We start from the raw sequence: 18,768 nt of genomic DNA, 5'->3' as shown, positions 1-18,768 counted from the left end.
TTTCTGCACAGTCATCTACAAGGGCAGTGGGATAGTGTTCCTGTAGCTCAATGCCATCCTGTAGACATGTACATATAATTAATTAATTAGCATTTTTTATCATCAGCAATTTTTTTGAGAACCCAAAGGGATGGAATCTAAGGCTATTCATTTTTTAAAGCCTTTTTAATACATTCTATCGATTAACACCAATAACCTAGCTACTTAAATTATTATAGGACACTTCTAGGAAAAAGAACAGCTACAGAAACTATTTAAATATACTATTAGAACTATTAGATAATAACAGTTATTACTCTGATTAAACTGATTACTGCTTTTTTAAGAGAGAGATATCGAGGTGAAAGCTGAGGATGTAGACTGCTGGAGGTTTATTGCAGTAAGAAAAGTAAATCATTATTTACTAGATGTAAGGTGTAATTTCCCCCAATTATTATCATGCTATTTTTATCATTTTCATTGGAACCGTTATAAGGTATTGTCATTGTATGACAATGTTATTAACATGGAAAAATTGTTTGACGGTAAGAGTGTACCTTAAAATGATCACGATCAATTATGGTTCTATTTTTAAATGTCCAGATTACACTGACTGTAGGCTAATTCTTTGAGACATGAGTTTGAGACATGATGTACTTAATGTACTTGATCATGGGGTCCTAAAAAGTCTTAAGGTGTGCATTAGGGGTGTATGGAAAATTCAGGGCCCTGGGTGATGCAAGAGGGCTTCCTGGTAATTTTTTCCCTTTTTATTGCCATTGTTTTACCCCTGATGCCTTTATAAAGACTCACAATGAGCGAACTATACCATAACTGTCTGAAAGTGTTAGTATTATATTCTGCATGTTAGACTTAGCGCTAGATCAAGCTTCCCAATTACATAAACCATCGTTACATTACATATGCTAAAACAGAGCAATGTTGGCCTTTATTCTCTGTATATACTTTAAAAGACCAAGCTATCAAGATAATTTGAGCAAAACAACAAATTTGATGAAAAATGCTAGCTAAATTATTAACATTACATGTTCTAAACTGAGCACCAACTCCTACATAGCTGCTTGCTTGCCAAAATGATGTTAGGTTAGCGTTAGGTTAGCGCTACGTTGCTTTGCGGCTTAGCCTACAGTTTTTATCCATAATTCTTTTATTATTATATTATCTACAACACTTCACCACAGTTCTCCTCTTCTTCTTGGCTTCCAGACAGTATTATTTTGAAAAAATGCAATAATTCATATTTTACCCATCTAAAGGTTTGGGGAAGTTTTGGGGAAGTTTTGGGGAAGTTCTGAACTTTTTTATGGACTTAGTTTTGTCCTCAGAGCCCCAAGCAATTGCGCTCTTGTAGCTACACATCTGCAAATGACCAGCCAAACAGGCTAATAACTAGAAGAAATAAATTGAACTATAATACATAAATATAATGACATTTATAATGTGGGTTTTGATTTCCAAAACAAAATTTAAAAATGATCACGGACCCCTGAGCATTTCCCTAACCCCACTTGGAGATCTACGTTTCTAGTTTTACACTGTGCGATTCCAGCGCTCTTTTATAATTATTAATTGTCACAGTGTATGAGACGATAAGAATCCAATAAGAATTCTATACCACACTGTGTGATAACGTGTTCATCATGTCAGATTAAACGATGAAGATAGATACTACGTTCTGCCGTACTGGATGCTCAGCGACTCAGCACAGGTTCGTAGCTCTGAAGCTGGAAAGCATAAAAATAGCTTCATGTTGTCATAACAGTAAATAAACTCTATGAACAGAGTGTTTGCGTGCTAGCTAGCTACACAGCTGGAAGCTATAATTCATCGGTTTCTTTCCATGCCACGTCCCTTTTTGTCCTGTCATGACTTTCTGACTTTCTGTCTGCTTTCACAATTCAACAAATGTTTCGTTTCACCATCGTGTTACCGGGTTTGTAGCTGTTCTGTGAGTTTTGTGTAACCATATGCTATCATCCTATTGGTGGATTTGAGACGAATGTTGTAACAGCGCTCACACTCTGAGATTTTAAACAAAATTATCTGACACTGCCAGAACTTTGTCGTTGACCGTCTTTGGTCACAGCTGCACTAAATCTGTCGGCGGTGAGGCTGTCACATGTACGTTCAGTCGGTGAGAACGATCTCAACTCACGACAGAGACTATCCTTTGCGATGTATGATTGTGCAGCAAATATTGTCCAGTCTAAACCCGGCTTAAGTCTGTTTAAATCACAATCCAGCCCTCCCACATGTGGGGGTTTGTTAATACCAATCTGGCAACCCTGATCACCCCAAATATGGCAACCCATACTCTTCAGGCTATATAAAACTGCGCCAGTCCACTTTTGGCTGAAGACCTTTTACACACGCAGCAAGTGGACATTTAAACTCTAGGGCTGTGTGAGTGTGTGAGTGTTAGTGTGTGTGATCGTGCATCCAGAAGCAACTTTATCTAAGTATTAATGCGAGTTTGAAAACTTTTTTCATTTGTTTCCACAGAATTTAATGATCTTGTGAGACGTTTAAAAACTTTTTTTTTTTTTGAAAACCCGTGAACTCTTTACAGACTTTTCTACACTTGTCTTTAAAACTTGGAGAAGATGGCGGAAGGTGATTTCTACCCCCTGGGCAGCAGGCAGCGGATTGCGCGTGACCCGTTCTCCACGCACTTCATGGATCCGGACTTCTCCGTGCCCATGTCCGCGTTCCCGGAGGATCTGTCTCTGGACTGGCCTGGCTGGGCGCGTCCCCGCCTGAGCGCGCGCCTCGGCTCGCCGTGGACGGGCTCGTTGCGCACCTCGTTCCCGCGCACCTCCATGAGCGCGCAGTCCCCGCGAGGCGCGCCGCCGGTGGACCCGGACGAGCCGTGGAAGGTGTGCGTGAACGTGCACAGCTACAGACCGGAAGAGCTCAGTGTCAAAACCAAGGACGGTTTCGTAGAAGTTTCAGGTGAGAGACAGAACAGACAGACAGACAAAATTAGAAATGAGATGATTTATCTGGTTTGATTTTGGGTGACGTCACTGTGTGCACCAGGTCAGCTTCTTCTTCTTGTTTTTTTTTTTTAAAGACATTTTAGTTGTTTTACAAAAATAATCACAAATGTAATACAAACATAAACACAAACATACATTAAAAAATGTCTTTTAGTCTTAAAGCTCCACAAACTTTTCCTTTTTTTTCAAACCTATGTGTTCATGTAGTCCAGCTTTAGTTTAGACTGTTTACGTTTAATTCAAGATTAAAAAGATTGGTTTAAACCGGTTTATGTTAGATGGTTTAGTTTAGACTCCGTTAGTTTTCAATATTTGAGGTTTGAGTAATAAGATTGTTTATGATACTTTATTACTTATTAGGTTAGATTTACTTTAGACTGGTTTAGTTTAAATGTTCAGGTTAGATGATTTAATTTATACTGGTTTAGTTTGGACTGATCTTATTTAGACTGGTTTAGTAGACTGGTTTAGTTTAGATTGGTTGAATGTTTAGTTTAGACTGGTTTAATTTAGTTTAATAGACTGGTTTAGGTTCGACTTTTTAGTAGAGCGAGTTATTGTAGACTAGCAGTCTAAACTAAAGACTAGTCCAAATTAGACTAGTTTAGGATTAGACTAGTTTAGTTTATACTGGTTTAATTTATACTGGTTTAATTTAAACTCTTATTTTAGACTGGTTTAGTTTTAGAGCGTGTGTGTGTGTGTGTGTGTGTGAGACAAGCACAATGACTTGCACATTTCGATGATGCCTCTCTGACTCTCTGTCACCTGCTGAGACACTTTAAGAAACATCACGCTACAAACACGAGACAGAATTAGACGTCAGGCGGAGAGTCGCTCTCTTCTGTCTATAAACAGCGCTAAAGCGGAGATGGAGGCACGTGGAGCAGAGGCAAGATTCAGATTCAGCTCAGCGTCAGAACTGTCTGAATAACATTCAGGTTTTGAAGATCACAGCCATGACTAATCTTTGGTGAATGAAGTGACGCGACAAAACACAGCTTGGCTTTTTAAACAGAATTATACCACAGCTTAGTAACTAGGTTACAATGTTGTGAGTAACTCAGTAACCAGGTTGTGTTACGTTAATTAGCTTAATGTAGCTATAGACACATAGTGAGCTACAAACACAAGGAAAATGTTAGCTATGAGATATTGATCATATTCCTCAGTAAGCTCGAGAGCTGAGTCCATCGTGTGTTTAAACTTTCATGAACAGAACTCTGGGATTGCGTTCTCTGTGAAGGACACACACACACACACACACACACACACGCACACTCCTCTGATTAATCACAGGATGACACCTGTTCTAAAGGGAGAGACAGTATATCAGGAACACACACACACAACACACACTCCTCACACAGGGAGCCTCATCCTAAGTGAATTCATCCAAACTTTACTTGCTTTATGACGTAAAGACGAAGCAAGTGTGTGAATGTGTGTGTGTGTGTTGGGGGTTGCACATATCTTGGCCAGACCAGAGCCAAGAGCACACAATAACAATCTAACAGTTGCAGAGAGAAAGAGAGACAGAGAGAATGGAAAGAAAGAGTAATATGGAAACAGAAAAAGATTTAAAAAAAGGAAAGATTAGTAATGAATAGATATAAAAGAGAGGAAGGTGAAAAGAAAAAGTGAGAGAAAGATAGAAAAAAAGAAGAACTAAAACAGACGTAAGAAGATATAGTAGAGAAAGATGGACCAAAAAAGACAAATAAATAAATAAATAGAAGCACAAATGATGACACGAGGAAAGATAAAAATAGAAACAGAAAGAGAAAGAAAGACAAATAATAAGGAAAAGAAGGATACAGTTTAAGAGAAAGAAAATACAAAAGAGCTGAGTTTTACTGTAAAGAAAGTCCTGGTCCTGTAAAGAAAGCGTCGAGCTGAAGCTCTGCTCTGATGCTTAATGCTGCTAAAATGTTTCCTACTCTGACCTTTTTCTAAAAAAAAAAAATCTTGGGGTCAAAGGTCATGAACAGGAAGTGTGCTTCTGTGCGTTGATCCTCGTATGAAAGCAGAATCACTGCAAAGTCATCCACTGAGCACCAAGAGCTAAATGTCAAGTGTCACTTCATTTAGCAGCTGTTTCACTCAGACTACTGGTGTGTGTGTGTGTGTGTGTGTGTGCGCGTGTGTGTGTGTTAGTTAATAACTATCATGATGTTTTTTTTCTCTTCAGGGAAACATGAAGAGAAACAGGATGAGGGAGGAATCGTGACGAAGAACTTCACTAAGAAAATTCAGTGAGTGTCTCTGCATATATCTGACCCCAGAAACAGAGAGATGGAAAGAAGGATAGACACAGAGAGAAAGGAAAGGAAAGAGAAAGATAGCAAGTAATAGAGTGATGAAAAAAAATGACAATAAAATAATGAAAGATTGAAGATTTATTATATTAAAAAAAAAATTAATGAATGAATACATCAATCAACCCTATTTTTTTTTAGACAAAGTTGTAATAATCAGTGGAGTTTAATAATCAGTGCTGAGCTTTTAGACAGAAGAGGAAATAAAAACATTAATTCTGTACTCCTTGTAGCCAAGAGCATTAATGCTCTCTCTCTCTTTCTCTCTCTCTCTCTCTCTCTCTCCATCACACACACACACACACACACACACACACACACACACTAGGGGTGTAAGGATTGTACAGCTGTGGATTGATACGTTGATTTAAAAGGCAACAACTGAAATGAATGGAGGCAATAACGCTGATATTAACTTCAGTGTCTGATTATGAAGTAGGAAGTATGAAGCTCCAGGTGAAGTGCAATAGATGTGAGAAGGTTTGCTCTCTGAAGCTCTAGGTGAAGCTCCAGGTGAAGTGCAGTAGATGTCAGAAGGTTTGCTCACTGAAGCTCCAGTGAAGCTCTAGGTGATGTTCAGTAGATGTGAGAAGGTTTGCTCTCTGAAACTCCAGGTAAAGTGCAATAGATGTAGGAAGGCTTGCTCTCTGAAGCTTCAGTGAAGCTCCAGGTGAAGTTCAGTAGATATGAGAAGTGTTGCTCTCTGAAGCTCCAGTGAAGCTCCAGGTGAATTGCAGTAGATGTGAGAAGGTTTGCTCTCTGAAGCTTCAGTGAAGCTCCAGGTGAAGTTCAGTAGATATGAGAAGTGTTGCTCTCTGAAGCTCCAGTGAAGCTCCAGGTGAATTGCAGTAGATGTGAGAAGGTTTGCTCTCTGAAGCTCCAGTGAAGCTCCAGGTGAAGTTCAGTAGATCTGAGAAGGCTTGCTCTCTGAAACTCCAGGTAAAGTGCAATAGATGTAGGAAGGCTTGCTCTCTGAAGCTCCATTGAAGATCCAGGTGGTGTGCAGTAGATATTTGAAGGTTTGCTCTTTGAAGCTCCAGGTGAAGCGCAGTAGATATGAACATACTCAGCTGTAGTCCACAAACGTCACATGGCGTGACAGCAGACTCGTACCGCCCTCACAACAGATCTATAAATACTCTGTGTCTATTTTAGTTCACTGTTCTTTCTCACTGCATGGTTTAGAGTGCACCTGCTTTTAACCCTCATACTGAGTTTAGGGTCCTGGTGACCTCTGACCTTTGTTGAACAGCTGAAAAAACCCTCCTGAACATTGTTTGAATTCTGAATTGTGATTGGTCAGAAGGTGTTGATTCATTTTATCTAACAGAAGCTCTGGCAGTAGTGCAGCTGCAAATATTAATAGTAGTGCGGCTGTTTATATTAATGGGCTTGTTCTAATATGTTATCGTTTCTATAGCAACAGCTCATTCACAGGGACTTGTACAACAGACGCTCCACATAAACGGATTTAAAAACGTGTGTAATCGTTGATATGTGAAGTTTTCTCTAAGGAGAAGTTTATTTCACATTATGGAGGAGTCTCCAGTGTATTTGTGTATCTGTGTCTGTTTTTAGCATGAACAAAGGAGCACACAAAAACAAAATGTAATCAGCTTCAGCTGGTCTGTTATTATCTGCTCTCTCTCTATTTCGTCTTCATTTGATGACCTGCCTGTCTGTGTATCTGTCCGTCTCTGTATCTGTCTGCCTGTCTGTCTACATATCTGCCTGTCTGTCTGTGTATCTGTCTGTCTGCCTGCATATCTGTCTGTCTGTCTCCTCAAATTCCTTTGTCACTTTCTTCTCTCTCTGTTCTCCATTTAGCGTTTCTGCTTCTTCTCTCCCTCCCTTTCTGTCTCCATCTATCTTTTACTTTTCGCTTTCATTCCTTCTGTTATTTCTCTCTGTCCTCTATGTGTGTGTCTGTGTGTGTGTGTGTGTGTGTGTGAGAGAGAGAGAGAGAGAGACAGCAGTTGGCAGTCTTACAGGATCGATACGAGAGATGAAATGATAATGAAAACTTCTTGCCGGAGGTAAACAGACTGCACCGACGCCTGCAGCCCCTAATGCTGAGATCATTTATCACACACACACACACACACACACACACACTCAGAAAAACAACTCTACTGCCATGGAGAGGAAGAGGAAAAACTTTACCATGCTGTGATAAATTGAGACAGCCACAATAACAAAAACAAAGGGAGAAAGAAAGAATGAAAGAAAGAAGAGGAGTGAGAAAAAAGGCCAGTAAGAAAAGAAAGTACCAAGAAAAAATACCATGAACACATGATAAATACATGAAGATTATAAAGACAGAAATGACTGATGTTACTTTTAACTGGAAATTAAATTAGATTATAGTTAGAGGCCACAAGCCGTTTTGTATGATATAAAATAGAAAATAATTAAGCGGTAGCGCACGAGCACGCGTGCTGTTGTACTGAATAACATCACGGCTGTGACAGCTGGATAGAGTGTAGCGTGTTGCCATGGTAACACACAGACTGAGTGACAGCCCGTAGTAAGTGTAGTAACAGTTTCACTGTAACGAACTTTTGCTAGGAGTGGAATTTTATGTAGCGAACACAGACACATGGCGAGATACACACAGTTACATGTCCCCAGGCTGTTACGCTGAATATCAGCACTACTGACACGCTGCTCGACCAATCAGATTAGTGGACCAGAACTAACTGTTCTATAATCAGCTATAATCTGTACAGTTACTACATACAGGAAATGACCTCGGCATAAACAACTGAGGTAAAAGTGTTTAGATAATTACTTCTGGAGTACAACACCCTGCTGGAGTGTATGGAGTTTGTGTTAATGCTGAGGGAACACACTCTGTTGGACGGCTGGAGTGTGTGTGGTGTGTGTGAGAGGACACACACTGGTGTTAGCTCACTATAGCAGTGTGATGTTAATTAAATGGCAAGTGACTCCTGAACTAACACTGATGTTTATATTACAGTCCACACACTTGCCTTCACTACCTTATTAGGTCAGAGAGCTGGGGTGTGTGTGTGTGTGTGTGTGTGTGTCAGTACCTCTGTTCTCTCTGTCTCTGTGTTTTAGTGTGTAGTGCAGTCGAATAAATCACCATACATTAGACAATAATATATATTATTATATATTATTATTATATATTTTATCTTCCATGTCTTCAGGAAGAAGGAAGCTGTATATATTTGTGTGTGTGTGTGTGTGTTTAGATTGTGTTAGCTAGCTAGGTAACATGAATGCTCGTAAATATAACTGCTAATGCGATCTGTTCATCTAACATTGCTAACATTGACAGGATTTCTGAAATGATTTTTAAGTTCTGTTCATAAATATACACTGCTAACACTAGCCAGATGGCTAACATGAGTTTAGCGAGCTAATGTCACAAAATTTCTGAGAGGGACGTTAGTCGTATTTGTAAAGATCTATAATCTATACTGATAACTCTAGCCAGCTAGATAACAACTGCTAACCTGACAGGATTTCTCGGAGGAATTTATGGCATTGGTCTTGAAGTTCATAATTTTTCCTGAACACATGAGCTATCTATGTTGAGCCAATCACATAGGATTGCTAAGATTTTGAAGTCAAATACAAAAATGGTCACAATTTTCAATGCTAAAGCTAGCTAGATAGCTAACAAATGCTAACCTGACAGGATTTCTGAAAGGATTTTATGTCATAGTTTATAAAGTTCATAACCTTCATAATAAACATTTATAATCTGTACTGCTAACCCTAACGAGCTAACAAGTGCTAATCTGACAGGATTTATGAGAGGAATTTATAGCTCATGAATTTCAGAATCTTCAATGCTAACACTTGCATTAACTAGTGATGGGTTTTGTGTCATGTTCATAATCTTTTTTGCTAATGCTAGCTATCTATAATGAGCTAATCTGACAGAATTTCATATGTATATACTGTATGTTCATAATTTTTTACTGGTAAACCTGACAGGATTTCTGAAAGGATTTTTTTTTTCTCAGGATTTTTTCTTCTATTAAAATTGATCATCTTCAATTCTAACCCTAGCATTATCTGCTAATTTACTGCTAATGCTAGCTATCTATAATGAGCTAATCTCACAGAATTGTTGAAAAGATTTTGAAGTCATATACATAAATGCTCATTTCTCATGCTAGCTAACAAAGGACCTTTATTATTATTATTATTATTATTATTATTATTATTAGGGAAGCATCAGTAGCATTTTTTCAGATCAAGTGAATGTTTTTTGTAAATGAGTAACCTATGGTATTAAGCTATCAGGGATGTCATTATATTTTGCTTTGTTTATGTTGTGTTGCTAGCATTGAACTCCTCATGCTCAGTGTAGTGTTCCTGAACCGCCCCTGAAGGCTCCAGAATGTTCCGCACCTCCCAATCCCATTCCCATTTCCATTCCTGTTCCCTTTCCGGAATGTTGCAATAGGAGATGAGTTTTGGGAGGGGGATCTGTCAATGACATCACTGCACATTCATGTTTAAAGTGTGTTCCACCCTTTCCCAAACACACACACACACACACCCCCACACACACATGATAACTCTTCCAACCAGTCCTTCTCTGTGCTTTCTCTCTCCTTCTCTTATTGTTTCTTTCTTTCTGTCTGTCTCACTCTCTTTATCTGTCTTTCCGTTATCTCACTCCTTCGCTCTTTTTTGTTTGCTCAGTCATTCTCTCTCCATCTCTTCCCATTTTGTCTTTCTGTCTTTTACTCTCACTCTCTTTCTCTCTTGCCTTCTCTCTCATTTTCCTTTTCGTTATCTCTCTCTTTATTTATTTCTTTCATTATTTTATTCTCTTTCCTCCTCTCATTCCCTGTCCTTTGTCTTTCTCTGTTTTATTTCTAACTTTCTTTCTCTCACACACTTTCTTTTTTTTTTGTCATTTTCTTTTTTCTTTCTTTTCATTTCTCCTTCGCTTTCCACCATGTTGTCTGTCTCTCTCTCTCTCTCTTTCTCTCTCTCTCATTAAAATGGCTGCCACACTGATTACTCCAGTTTGCAGATGGAGATTTAAGGTGATAATCTTCGCATCAGCTGGTGATTTGTAGTAATTGGGAACAGACTCTATTTCTGAACTCAACACCTGCATATCTCTCTCTCTCACACAAACACACACACAGTCTCTCTCTCTCTCTCTCTCACACACACACACACACACACACACACTGCAAAATGATGAAATGAGGAAATACATTAGGAATGATCATCCTCCCATGCGCCTGTGAGAAGAACAAATAAATAACACACGCTGAGTTTCAGTAAAGAGTCCCAAAACTAGCACAAAGGTGACAGTGGAGTAGCTTAGTTACTGACGATCATACGTGGATTTACTAATCCTGTAAATGAGATGAGCATTATACGGAAAAAGAGAAGAGCGTAATAAGTCAATAAGTCAAGCTCGGATATTTCAGTTCCGAGATACTACACTGTAAATGTAGTGTACGATGTATTTCACTATATGCGCTGAAAGAAATAAAGAAAAAACAAAGAAAATGAAGAGAAAAAAGTTGTGTGTAAGTGATAAAGAAAGTAAGATGGAAAAATGAAAGAAAGAAGGAGGGAAAGGAAGGAATTTAAATAAAAGAGATAGACAAGGACAGGAAATAAACTGAGTTGAAAGAAAGAAAGAAATGGAAGCAAAATACAAATAAAGAAATGAAGGAGAAAGATAAACTGGAGAAAAGGGGACAATAATGAGGAAAGAGAGAGAGAGAGAGAGAGAGAGATGAGAAGGAAGTGGACAAAGAAAAAAGTAAGAAACAAACTAAGAGAAGAAAGGAAAGAAAAGGAGAAAATGAAGATAGAAAAGAATTGCAGAAGAGAACAAGGAGAAAAAGACAGGAACGTCAAGACAATGACAACAGATAAACTGGGAGAAGGAAAGAAAGAACTGGAAACAGTGGGTGGTGTACTGTTTTGCTAATTTTCTAGAAAATTTCTGAAGCACTGTATCATCCCCCCCGCCGCCCCACCTCTCTCTCTCAATTTTTTTTTCAGTTTTCAAAGTACTTTATTGGCATGATTTTTACATACAATATTGCCAAAGCATGAATATAGAAAGGAAGGAGAATTTAATAAATAAATAAATAAATAGTGACAAAATGCAAGGTACAAGTGTAGGACATAAGTATAAGGATTACAATAGTTACGTACATATACACCATAAAATAACATAACATAAAATAAAAGAGTAAATAAGATATATGTTGAGTATGCACAGTTGTCCAGTGAGATGTGATCAGAGCAGTACTCACTTAGTGAACATGTGCAACTCAGAGCTGAATTTCGCTGCAGTAGATGCGTGACTCCGCCCCCAGTAGTACCTACATGTGCTTTGTTTCTGATTGGTCGGAAAACTGTGGCAAGAGCTTAGAGAATTTTTCAAAGTATATTTCTCTTCTGTTACAAAAGGTATCCCAGTGAAGGAGAAAGTGTGCCTCTGTCTCAGCCTCACCAGTCTTACAGTGACAACACACTCTTTCTACCTTTGGAAGCCATGTTTGTTTGTGTCTGCCTTTCTCTATGGCTAGACTGTGAACACTGAGCCTGTATTTTGTAAGGATCTCTCTCTGTTTTGTATCTCTGATGCTGAAGAGGTATTCTGCCAGCTCGTACTTTCTGTTTAGGGCCCGATAACATTCTAGATTACTTTGGTTTTTACTCTCTCTCTCTCTCTCTCTCTCTCTCTCTCTCATGTTGTGTAGGATCCCAGTGGATGTGGACCCAGTCACAGTGTTTGCGTCTCTTTCTCCTGAGGGAGTGCTGATCATCGAGGCGAGACAGACTCCTCCATATTACTTGTACAGTAACGAGGCTCTGGCCGAGCCCATGGAAGAACAAACCAAACCACAGGAACCTACCACAGCTTAAAAATCCACTTCCTCCGAGCTGGTGGGGGTGGGGATGTGATTTTGTACGAAATTCTTACTGCAATTTCCAACTTGAAGTGTTGTTTAATGTAAATGTATGGCAAAAACTTTCTGAAAACCAAATATTAGTGCCTAAGACAAGCTAAATATCACCAAAAAGTTATGCTAATTTTGGGTGTAAGGGATTGAAAAGACGGGAAAGGAGATTGTTTGGAATAAATGATGGCGTAGCGAGTGTGTGGTGCAGTTAAATGACGTCGCGTTGCTCCTACTTGTTGCTAAGTTACCTAGCTAGCAGTACCCTCCTGTGCTCCTGTGCTAGCGTCAATCACATGGCTAAGTTAGCTGAACAAATAACACAAGCTTGTTACCTCAGCTTTTTCCTGCTGTTGGCTAAAAAAAGATGAGGGTTTAATCTAAATTTGTGGCTAAGACAGCCTGAAAACCAAACATTTGGAAACAAAAAGCTAAACATCATCAAAACATGCTAATCTGGGGTGAAAGGGATTGTTTGGAAGAAATGATGGCATAGTGAGTTTGTTTTTCAGTGTATCCTTTACCATGGAGTTAAATAACACCTTGCCCTGTCCTACCTTGTTACTAAATTAGCTAGCTTGCAAGAGCCTCCTGTGCTAGCCTCATATAGTTGGCTAAGTTAGCATTCTCAGTCGACATATAATCTTGGCACATTACCTCAGTTTTTTCTGCTATTGGCTAATGAACAACTTACCAAAGGGAAGGTTTTATTTTCATTTTAGATTTGTGGCTGAGACATGATGGAAACCAAACATTTGGAAACAAAGGCTAAATATCACCAACACACAGCAGGTTATCGCTAGCTAAGTAAATTAGCAATATAACAATGAACTGAAAGAACTTAGCAATAATGGATTAGCCATAGCATTTCTGTTCATCAAAATCTGAAGTGAAAAGAGAAAAGGAAGTAAAAATAGGTAACATAGTTGATGAATATTTTCTTATTCGGTACAAACGACAGTTAACATGGACATTTTTTATCATTTTCAGCTTTAGTTAGCAAAGTTATCAGGCTTGCAGTAACTTCCTCTGCTAACTTCAAGTGAATATAATATCAGTTGGTGCTTGTTGTTACCTTGGTTTTTTCCTTTTCTTTGGCTCATGAACAATTTAACAGCCTGTGGCATGGCTTAAAAAAAAAAAAAAAGCAGGAAGCTGCTAGCGTTAAAGCTAAAGGTGATGATTTTACAGGAGTTTTCTTCATTCTGGTGTCCTTGAGAGATAGTTTTATACAAAGTACCATGGCAAGAACATTGTGCACAGGAGCGGGTTGGAAACAGGTCATACAGTGTAAGGTTGAAAGTAAATTCTGTAGAAATGAATAAACTATAAGTAAAATTATATAATATATAATAAGTAAAATTCATTTAGCCAAATCTACATGTGGTATATAGAGGAGGATCAGCAAAGTGCGATTCCAGGTATAAATGTACTTTACACCCAACATAGTGTGTGTGTGTGTGTGTGTGTGTGTGTGTGTGTGTGTGAGAGAGAGAGAGAGTTCTGTTTGAGTGCTATATTTTATGAAGGCCAGCTCTTGTGAGCACTTGTTTTTGTTGTTTTGGTAAATTCAGTTTTCTCCTGGAGATGCAGTGTGTTTTGTAACTAAACATATTAACAATTGTTAACCCTTTTAATTTATCCGCAATTGATTTATCTTTAGTGGAGTCAGTATTTTATCATTTAGTGTTTTTTTTTTCTGATACTTCATTGGGTGTAAATATACTGTTTGTAACTTGTACTGAGAAATTCTATACAATAAAATGTCTTTCAAAAAGGGTCTCCTTATCCATTTCATGTATATTCTTTATATAGTTTTTTGTTGATGAGATTTAGGGAAGGAGTCTCCAGTGTCAGTGCGTGTCAGTGCTTTCAGAAAGTCTTCAGGACTTAGTGGTTTCTCAGTAATATGACAAGCTGTAATTTTTTTATAGCAGCTATAACTAATTTGTTTCACAGACATTCCACAACGTTAAATATAACTAAAAAGAATAAAAAGTACATGTCATTTAGTAATAATTTTAAAAAAGTAATCATTGGAAAATTGCTGTGGCATAATAGGAATAAAATCGAGTACCAGAGTTTACTAAATATTTACTTAATTTTTCCATTGCTAGTTAAGGTGCGAGTTAGTCAAACACCAGCTGAGCACTTTTTCTCGATTTTCCCTCTAATGTAAGATTAAATTTAAACTTGATCCGAGTTTGTAGATAAACTCGCTGATTGCTTTTGCCATTTTCCATCCAGAGTCACTAATAACGTTTTTCAGGTAGTGAATTATCACTCAGGTGGTTCCTTTACCAATCACCATTATAGAAGTTCACCTTAAAGCAGGTCTATTTTTTTTAGATGTTCACTTTATCATGACCCTAAACACTCCTGCTGTGAGCATCTTCCTTTCTAAGCTTTGATTATTTTGTCTGTAGCTTTCCTGTTCACGTTTCTCAATATGGAAACTTGCACTGAAGTTAATGCTAAGTGTATGTAGTAGCAATAGAGTCTTTTCTTAGCAATTAAACACCATTTCTGAGTGAAATGTTGATATTCCTGACAGCTCTGTCTTGTTTCCTCTGTAATTACGCCATAAATCGTACATTTAACAAACTTAACAGCTATGTAGTACCTAGCTAATTCCTTAGCCTCAGTTACTAGCTAGCTTATGCTTGCCCTCTGCAGCTCCCAGTTGCCTAGCAACAATGTTCTCATTATTTTAAACACTATACCGATTATTTTTATTATTTTGAATTACTTGTAAGTTTTGAGTGAGGCAAACCACAGAGAATACAACGATTAGCCCCTGGAAGTGTCCCACAAGTTTATAGGAGAGCAGTTGGTTTAAATAGAAATTTATTATACACTAATTTATTTTACTTCACATCATGTTTTGGGAGCTGTAGATGCCAAATCTGTGCACTATCCAATGTTCCAAAATAAAATCTATTTAACTTTTCATACAAGCACAAGTCAGGTGTAATTAATATACAAATTAAATACTTTCCTTTTAATTTTTTATTTCATTTCCTGTCTCATTTCTTTATTTCATGATGAGTATGAATGAGTTCATGTGTTAAATCAGGGGTGTTGAAACAGGAATGAAAATAAAGGAATCACACATTCGGGTGCTCTGGTTTATTAGCGCTTCAAAGTTACAGGTTACAGCAAACTGCCTCTCAGATAATGCTAATTAATGGTCAATAAACTGATGAATCAGCTGAATTAAGGATGAGCGGCGGATTTTTATCAATCTCTCCAGGCAGTCATCTTCATCTACTTGATTTGCTCCATTTGCTCTACAGCCTGTTTGTCCTTGACGTCCAGCTTAGTCGGGATCTCCTCCTGAGTTATCCCCGAGACGGGAGGTTCTCCCTCAGCCTCAGCACTCGGCAGATCTCCTTCCACCTCCGCTCCTTGGATCTCTTCATCCTCTTCCTTTCCCTGGATCTCTGATTCCCTCTCAGACGTCACTGTTTCTGGAGCTTCAGGGGCTTCGGGAGCTTCAGGAGCCTCAGGTTTTGAATCCAGCACCTCCTCTGTGGCTCCAGCTGAATCCTAATAATAATAATAATAATAATAATAATAATAATAATAATGAGTAGAGATATTTATGGATGCTATCAGGAAGTAGACAGTCAGCTGAATGTTAAATGTTTACATGTCTCATTCATAGCCTTTTCGCATCGTTCATACTGATGTATGTGCTCAAATCTATCGGCCACCAAAAAAAAAAAGGTAAAAAAGTCCAGTACATCTTATTGTGCATTGTGTGGTAAATGTAACACATGATCACGATGGTCAGCTAGTTTATATTATTAGCCTGCCAGTTTTCATCTGTGCTAATATTAGATGTCTAGTTTAGCTATGTAGCTGACAACAAGTAATGATATTTGATAATTAATAATACTTAAATGGACAAATAATACATATAGTTGGAATAAACTCTTTCAAGTCACTTACAGCTACATATACACTCTCTTCCTCTCTCTTTTCTCCATCTTGCTGGCTCGTGATGGCTTCCTCTCCTCCCTCCACACTTTCTGGAGCATCAGGTAGGCCGTTCGTGTGATGAATCCTCTCATCAGCGCCTACAGTGTCACCTTCAGGCTTTTCTACAGGAGGAGGAATGACTGGGTCTGCTATCTCAGGCTCTTCAGGCTGGTGGCCATCTTGCTTTTGGTCTTCCAGACCTGGTGCCTCCAGCAGCACCTGAGGCAAAAAAAAAAAAAAAAAAACAGGAGATTGATAGAGAAATATATTTATTTGAAAAAATAAAATAAAAAATGCCACAGGCGCTGGAGAGAAAGCTGTAGAAAAAGGGCAGCAGTTCCTCCACAGGATAAACACAGTTCTATTTAATCACTGCTGGTTATTTGGACAATTATGCGACTTGTAATTGGAAAAGCGGAAAGACGATTAATTTATAAACAGCTTTGCAGATTTAGACGACTTTTTAATTACTTAGAAAAGCATATTTTGCCTCTGCAATTTTAAACAATTAAAAATTCTTGCATTAAAATAGCTAACAATTGCGTCGCTTTCAATTTAACAGCATATTGTCTTTGCATATTACTTTTCTGAACACCTGGACTCTCTCTGGGGTCCTTCTGTGTTTTATCGCAAATACATAAATATTTGCTACTGCGCCTTAGGTAGTGCACTAAATATCCAATAGTGAGCCAACATGGGACTCAGCTCTACTTTCTCCATGTACAAAAATGCATGTATCTTTAGAAATAATGGTTTCTATACCCTCAACAGTGTGCTATATATTTAATAGGAAGTCATTTGGGATCCATTTTTATGAAATAAGTCTACCCCTATGTAGGATGTATGGGAAAAATAAAACACCAAGTGTTTTATTCTTTACTTAATTACTTAACTCTCTACTCCATATGGGATTCCTACATAGTGCACTATATATCCAATAAGGAACCTACATACATTATAGGTTCTCTTCTCCTCTATCTAGGGTATGAAATAATGGCATTTATGTATTGTATCTATGTAGTGCTCTATATAGCCATATTATATGAGGATATATAAACACCTGAACACTGAACATGTCATGACTTTTAATAGATTTTAGATAGAACAACAAAGATGTTTTAAACTCCACGATAAGACTAAAGAACCTGCCTGGACCGGGATTGTAACATCAGCCGATGGTGCAATGTTGGGTAACGTGGCTTCAATGGTAAGAACTCCATCTCCAGTCACAGAGGAGCGTATACTCTCCGCTTCAATTCCAGCAGGAAGCCTGGTGCAAAGTCGAATGCATCTTATAATCAACACTGACATCTATATTTACAGTGATGAAGAGCAAATCACAGCCTTGGGACTCACTTGTATTTCCTGAGGAAACATCTCGTGATGTAGCCATGTTCGTCCTGTCTCTCGTCATGTTTTCCTGTGGTGAGAACACAACTACATCAGCCATTTCAATTCATGAAAACTCACTGGATAATTCTAAGAAAGCATTCACACTGACCTTCAATTTCCAGGAAGCCACCATTTGTTCTCACTGTAATCTCAGACGGCGCGAAATGATTCACATCCAGACTCACGGTCCATCTGCTCTGCTGGGCCGACACCTCGGAAACGCCTCCACCCACCTCTCTGTGGATCTTCGGGGCAAACCCAGATGCTTGGGTGTATCCGGGCCATGAGGAGGTCCGTAGCTTCCTAAAAATGCTCTCCATCCAGCTCAGATCTCTGAAGTCCAGGAAGGGAGGAAGACCGAAGTGCTGGTTGTAGAGCAGACTGGGCTGCCAGCCGTAGCCTGGAGGGCGCGAGAAGGCATCACGACACAGCTGGGCCTCATCCTTCGTGACTGTAGACTTGGTGGTTGTGTCTTCCATGATGAAAGTGTGGGTTTGTTTGAACCTCTTCTTATCTGAGGCAGAGTGCTGCTTGTGGACTTCCTGTCACCTCCTTATATATGCCACCCAGGCCTTTTAGCATGTCCTGAGCAGCTCTGCTGATGCTAAGAGAGGAGAATTTATGGTGTTGGTGACGGAGAGCGAGCAGGAACTGTTGCCACGCTGTTGCTATTGATGCTAATTTAGAGATATTTATAGATGTTAAAAGGAAAACGGCAAATAGCTGAGGGATGAGGCACAACATCCAATGTGATCTCCGGCTAACACTGAGATGAGCTTTGTCACTTAGCAGTGATCATTAGCATGCTACAGAGATCACGACAACTGCAAACAGGAGCCGCATGCTAGTTAATTAACTGTGAAATTTGGTTTGGCAGGAAGGCTATGACAATGACTAAGCAGAAGCGAAGTTTTCAGCCCCTCAGTGGGATCACCCTGGGCATGTGTCAGGGTAATTTTCATGAGAGAATGTGACAGGTGGAGTTTATATATCCCTATTTTTAATTCAGCACTATTTCCAAATGGGACCACTATGTATACATATGATACTTCAGTGAAAACAAAATTCCACAGATTAATATGTAAGGAATAAAACACACTGTGTTGTGCTGTTATATGAATTTGGGTTACTGCTGCCAACCCAAAG

The 18,768-nt window shown here is 38.7% G+C and overlaps 2 protein-coding genes across 3 annotated transcripts; one reads left to right on the top strand and one right to left on the bottom strand.

Annotated features, from left to right (window-relative positions):
- Positions 1 to 2,334: 2,334 nt before the first annotated feature.
- hspb8 (heat shock protein b8) lies at positions 2,335 to 14,026 on the top strand. 2 transcript variants are annotated; one of them, XM_026931490.3, is made up of 4 exons: positions 2,335 to 2,459; positions 2,570 to 2,952; positions 5,191 to 5,254; positions 12,046 to 14,026. In XM_026931490.3, the coding sequence occupies exons 2-4, from the start codon at positions 2,604 to 2,606 to the stop codon at positions 12,209 to 12,211; spliced, it is 579 nt and encodes a 192-aa protein (XP_026787291.1). In that variant the 5' UTR covers positions 2,335 to 2,459; positions 2,570 to 2,603; the 3' UTR covers positions 12,212 to 14,026. The 2 variants fall into 2 exon arrangements, with proteins under 2 accessions (XP_026787291.1, XP_034154951.1); XM_034299060.2 differs by having other exon boundaries at positions 2,350 to 2,952.
- Positions 14,027 to 15,360: 1,334 nt separating this feature from the next.
- si:dkey-1k23.3 (heat shock protein 67B1) lies at positions 15,361 to 18,221 on the bottom strand. Its single transcript, XM_026931433.3, has 5 exons — positions 17,732 to 18,221; positions 17,587 to 17,650; positions 17,380 to 17,500; positions 16,201 to 16,449; positions 15,361 to 15,795 (listed from the first exon to the last, which is right to left on the bottom strand). The coding sequence occupies exons 1-5, from the start codon at positions 18,099 to 18,101 to the stop codon at positions 15,514 to 15,516; spliced, it is 1,086 nt and encodes a 361-aa protein (XP_026787234.1). The 5' UTR covers positions 18,102 to 18,221; the 3' UTR covers positions 15,361 to 15,513.
- Between the last annotated feature and the right edge of the window lie 547 nt (positions 18,222 to 18,768).

The sequence above is a fragment of the Pangasianodon hypophthalmus genome, chromosome 24 (genome assembly GCF_027358585.1).
Source record: "Pangasianodon hypophthalmus isolate fPanHyp1 chromosome 24, fPanHyp1.pri, whole genome shotgun sequence".
Classification (NCBI taxonomy): domain Eukaryota; kingdom Metazoa; phylum Chordata; class Actinopteri; order Siluriformes; family Pangasiidae; genus Pangasianodon; species Pangasianodon hypophthalmus.
This window is presented reverse-complemented; position numbering and strand designations above follow the sequence as displayed.